Below are 6,012 nucleotides of genomic sequence, written 5' to 3' on the forward strand. Positions count from 1 at the left end.
AAGGGAGTAAGTAATTTCCTGGTCAAATTTAAAACATTGCTGTGCGTGGGTCATGCGAGTGGCAAAATTCTCGTTATCGGTTGTATCAGGTTTGGAGGATAGGGCTCGCAGCCGATATAATTGTAAATTCGATGGCAAGTTCACCGACCATTTCCCAGCAGCCTTGGTGGACTTAGGACGATTCTCGAAACCTCCCAGGGCAATGAGGATTAAGGAAAGATCCCGATCGCGAATATAAACGCAATGGGCTTGTGGAACTTCCCTATCGTTCGCCTGTTCCACCGAGAGTCCTGCTAAGTTTGTCCCAATCCCTTAGGTAATTAGTAGTCTAGATACGCCTGTTTGACCTCACCGACGAACCAATTTCGGCTTACTTAAGCAAGTACTCTCACGAGCTTTCATAGCGATCTACCATGGTACGAAAATCTCGGCCCTTCATATACCTATTCGACGATAACAGATTCAAAAATTCTATTAACCAGATATATATCGAACGAGAGAAGATCATAAATCGCTAGAATAATGTTTAGGGCGCCATGAATCTACGGGACAACAATCTTGATGTTTCGTATATTAGACGATAACAGATTAGAAAATTCTATTAAACGTGTATCGAAGCATCATAATCTCTTAGACTGATGTTTGGCATTCTATGAATTTGATGTTCCATACCAACGATTTCTATGAGCCAGTTTGATATCTCACCACAGACATTCTAAAACAAAAATAGATAATCCGCGGTCGTGATCGAACGGGAACCATCGATCATGCGATATTCCACACTCGATTGAACAGCGTGGCAACACTGTGTAGCCTTCCTCGAACACGATAGTCTATATTGGCCATAAAGCATTCGCGTGTGACGTTAATTTAAGTTAATACTTTGAATTCCGTTGGGATTTTTGGACGGAGCCGCGGATTCAACGGATGCAAAAATGATCGACACGTTTCATCCCAATGAATCTCCTGATGCGACACATTAAAATGTTGTAAAAACGGAAAAAGGCACTCCGTGTGGCGTCGCGTTGAAATTATCGAACCGCACGATTCCGCGAGAATTACGGTAGAAACTTTATATCGCGTGAGAATAATCGGACCACGTGGACGGTTTAATGAAACGTTCTATCGAGCCCTGTAACTTTAACTTGCTCTTAACTCGCCAGTTGGAGATTAGTCTTTTCGTCGCCTTGTGAAATCTAATTTTTTTTTATGGAACTTTCATTTTAACGTGCATTCAGCGTTATCTCTAAATGTCAAAGGGTAATCTGTACAGCTAAACATGATTTTATCGTCTTTGGTATAAATTAAATTTTTCATTCATTTTCTCTTTTTTTTTGCAAGCTGAATACAGCATGTATATTCATCTTTAAATATATATTAAAAATTCATTGTCTACACGTCAATATGATTTATCCTATTAATATTCTTTCAAATAAATAGATAAAAAATAACGAATTGAATATTCTTTGAAATGGATAGATAATTCATGAATTATCTATCTCTTTTTTTTAAAAGCTTTATTCAAATATCGTTCGGAATAATTTTTAAATGTACATATATAGATAATTTAATATTTATAAGTCAATACAAGCTATTAATATTAATCTTCTTTCAGGAGTTGCCTTTTTAAAAATTCTGTTTTAAAAGGATCAATATTGCATAATACGTTTAATATAATCAAGTTACCTTCTACGTGGAATCATACAGAACTTTGAAAATGCGAATGCGTAAAGCCATTAAAAAGAGGATTGAAACTTGTTTAAAATGAAAGGCGCAGATACCATATTTCCAGCAAATTAAATCACAGGCAACTTTCAATACGAGATATGAACAAAGAATATCGTTTTATAGATAACGATTCTTATATCTCTATCATAACAATATTGAAACCTCTGAATTTCCCACGAGAAGAATTTATTCATTTTTTTCTTTTTTTTTTTTCACGTAGGAGACCAAAAATCTCCAACTCGCAGTTTAACTGAACCTTATGCAGTAATTTCTGTGAGAAGAGATATACCAAAAATGTTCATAAGGAATTGAAACATCCCGGGGCACATTATTTGAAGAAGCTGTCGCCATTGTAACTAAAGTAGAAGGAGAGACGAGAAACAGTTCACCAGTTTCGTATGTGACAAGGAATCTAGGGAATGCAAGGACATGCTGGTACGTTTCTCAACGGGAACAGTATTCCCTCGATTTTCAGACTGAACGTACTTTGAGAAGAAAAGGTAAGATATGCCTTGACACACTTTAACGTAACCATTTCTGTGGCGAGAACAGACCGTACCGGAAGCCCCCTTAGGGAACTCCCTTGCAAGATGCAGGGAGTCCAAGTTTGCCAACGTTACTTGCTACTTCCGGTAAGGAAGAACGCGCCTGGACTATGGAACTGCGGGCTTGAAGGCAAACCGTCGGGCGGGGCTACATTGAGAAACGTATTTGTAAACATACATCCTACCCATGAGGCTCGAGCAGCTCGTGTCGCAGTAAATCCCGGTACATTAATATTAATGCGTCTTCGGCATGTACAACACACTCGTGCCTTCTACTCAGCTGGTTCTCCACATCACAGAAAGCATGAGAGTTCAACAGAGTTTACAGCACCAACCGTGTACGGAACCTGAACCTCCTCACAATATCTGCGTTCCGTCTGTCTCGCTTTCATCTCGCAGTCTTGGGTGTTCCTTGCGTCTCTCACTCCGAGAAAATCAGCTTAGTTTTTTATTCGCGTTTGTCACGCTGATTCTTCGCGAGCTCGTTCAAAAGTGTTTTGGAATTTTTGTGTCTTTGAAGCGAGTAATAGAAGAAAGGGGGAAATGATATGCACGTGTAATTAGTTCTTTAGATTCGTGGTAGTTTTGAAGTCTTTGATGAATCTTTTAATCCCTTTTGTTTGTAACATAGATGAAACGTGCTCTATTTCGCTATATTTTATTTCTGTACTTTGGATCCACTTCAACCTGTTGAAATTACACATTTGAAAAAAATTTCAAAGGAATATTTGCAGCATTCATGTTTTATGAATATACTTCATCTTTCAGCAGTTTTAAAGACTATCAAAATCATGCTTCGGAGAGCCAAGCTTAGCTTTTTAAAAATTTAACTGGTTAGAAATATGTCTGAAAATATACGATCAACGCAGAAATGTGTAATAGAAATACATACGAAAAGAAACGATCAACATTGGTCATTAATGACAAATGTTCCCTTTCTGTCTTTATGTTGGCACATTACAAGAGAGTTTGATGAAGAGGCCGGGGCCTTTGTTGAATCAAGGAAGAATGAAAGGTGACGTGCGATAATAGAATCCTGTGGAATAGTAAAAATACCGCATTTGCGTCAGTTAAGAAAGTAGAACAATTATACAGGTTGGATGACCGAGTGAAAAGAAATTGTAGTAACAGAATTATTTGAAATAAAAAGAATCTACTTTTTTGATAAAATTCCCAATTTTCAATACCCAAATACTTCATCTCAATCTTCTTGGAAATAAATTTAAATGCTTTGTAGAAATGTGGTATTTCATTAAATTACTTCTTTTTATTTCCCAATTTTTTCCGAGCATTAAGAAGCATTTTCATGCGCGAACATTCATTTATCCCTATTTATCAACAACTAGCAATTTTCCAACATAGAATGCACACATTTTTCGACACATAAAATTCCAATATTTCTCAATGTTTCTTCGTACGTTTCTCGATGGAACATGGACCATCGTGATGCCGTTCCACGACACGTTTCCCCTTGACTCGGGAAAATAATGATCACGCCCAATGGCGTGTGAACCAGTACCACATCTCAACATCTTACGTCTAGTATTCCTGTCTTGGAAACTCCATTTTGGAACAATCCTTTCAGTATACATCGTCACGGTAATCTCGTTTTATCAAGTCAAATATTATTCCAAATTTATATAGACATAAGTTTACCAATACTTGTACCAATGTGTACTTTCCTCTAACGTCTTGAGCTGTTAGCCTTCTTTCATACTGAGATACACCTATAAGATACGAGTCCACAGATCTTTTACAAAATCATATTGGTGAATATATAATTTTACAAATTATAAGATTTGAACTTCTTTTCTGTAATTGTACAATCTTATGCCAAATAGGCAAATCATCTAATTTATAATTTGTTAAATTGACTATAAGTTGCTTGAAAAAAAAAAGAAAAAAGAAAATGATTAATCGAACAGAATGTTATATTTGTGTAAGACCACGATCCGATTCCAAATTGATGGGACTATTATTGTAATATTGATATTAGTTCACGATTTCAAATGGAATAATTCCTAAAACGTTTCGATAATTTCTTAATGGTTTTTCCAAATCTAGTTCATCTTTCACAGGATGTATCTGTCACGTGAATAGAAAAATTCGATACTACATTACGTTTGTGGCCTGTATTCGACAAAAATCTTCATATAAATCCATCGCGATACTGTATCTCTTAAGAATCACAATATGAACATTCCTGTATAATACAGATATCATCGATATCCAATTGTCTATTATACGCATAGATAGCTGCACGTCCACATATGTTCATCTATGAAGGTGCTCTAACATTCAACTAATCCATCTTCGGAGACATTAAAACGGATAAATCAACAGCGTAGAGTGGCTATCACATAGGTGCTGGAACACTCAATGTGGCGTAATAATCGACCATGTTAAAAGTCCAGCGCGTTGCTAGGTGTCGTGAAGAGATTCCCATGATACACAGAGCCGATCAATATCGTATCAAGATCCAGCATTCACCGTGTTGTACCGTGTACCAGTGCGAAAGAGGTAGATACATCGTTCTAACACGTACGCTTCTACGTAGGTAGCACGTTATTAAGAGGTCTAACCATATCCAGTTCGCAGAGCGTGATTACATGTGCGAGCCACATTCGCTAGTAGGTGTATGTATGGGCATATGTGGGTAACGACACGATGTTCGACGTTAGGACTGAGGTTCCTTCAGGATGGCTCGTTATGCCAGGCAAACTGCCACGTAGAAACAGAATTTCAGTATCAGGGAGGGACGGCGAGACTGTAGCAACAAGATGTTATCACAATTATTGCTAGCAGAACTACCATCCGCAGGCCGAATGCCGTAAGCCACGTAAGGAATGTTTGGATTAGTTTAGACTCTCTGGTTAAGCCTCCCGTTTTCTGAACTGCCACTCCGTTCCTTGTCCTAGTGTTAAGAACGTCTCGACATCCTGGTACACGATATATTGCCATGTCGAGAATTAATATATTGGACGTAACGTCTCATCAAATTAACGTTTGGTAGGTTCTACGATGGCTGGAGACCGCGTTTAACGCGCATTCATCGTGCACGTAAAGATTGCCTATCGTAAAGCGCACTGCCAAGCGAATATTCGTGCGCACCGTTGACAGCAAGACGTATCGTATACACGAGGCGTTTCATAAGCCCCTGTGACTATTAGACATTGAGAAATTTCTGAAGGTACAAAGCGAGGGGTATACCCATTACATGCTCATCAAAATGACGTTGTATCAACGATGATGGCGAAATAATGTTTCTTCGACGACGATCGATGCAATGGAAAGTTACCTCGCGCAAGTTTGATACTTGTACTTCTTCATAAAACGTGAATCGTCTTTGACATTAGTTTAGAAGTAAATGTAAATTTCAGGGATAGTAAATAAAATTGAAGTGAATTGAGAGTTAAATTAGAAGAATTTTTATTATTTTGCGCATTCTTTTCATGTGTTATGTAAAAATGTTTAATAAGATTAAATCTTACTTTGTATTTTGTATTTTGCATAATAAAGACCATTAATGGTATTTGTTGGATTTATTGTGTAATAGAATAAAAATTATAATTAAATTTTCTAATGTAATTGTTGAGGTTATTTGATGTATAAACAGAGAAACTCGTGGATAAATTGTAAGGTAGAAAATATATTTAAATAGAAGTGTAATTATAAGTAAGAATACAATTTGAGCTGGTCCAGATCCACACGCTAGCTGTGTTACCCAATAACTGAAAAC

At 37.2% G+C, this 6,012-nt stretch overlaps 1 protein-coding gene across 1 annotated transcript; it reads left to right on the top strand.

Annotated features, from left to right (window-relative positions):
* The first annotated feature begins 1,617 nt into the window (after window positions 1-1,617).
* LOC105682181 lies at window positions 1,618-3,405 on the top strand. Its single transcript, XM_012394848.3, has 2 exons — window positions 1,618-2,163; window positions 2,281-3,405. Exons 1-2 carry the CDS (start codon window positions 2,148-2,150, stop codon window positions 2,622-2,624), a joined length of 360 nt encoding a protein of 119 aa, XP_012250271.1. The 5' UTR covers window positions 1,618-2,147; the 3' UTR covers window positions 2,625-3,405.
* Window positions 3,406-6,012: the final 2,607 nt, after the last annotated feature.

This window comes from Bombus impatiens, unplaced genomic scaffold (assembly GCF_000188095.3).
Source record: "Bombus impatiens unplaced genomic scaffold, BIMP_2.2 scf_0102, whole genome shotgun sequence".
NCBI classification, from domain to species: Eukaryota; Metazoa; Arthropoda; class Insecta; order Hymenoptera; family Apidae; genus Bombus; species Bombus impatiens.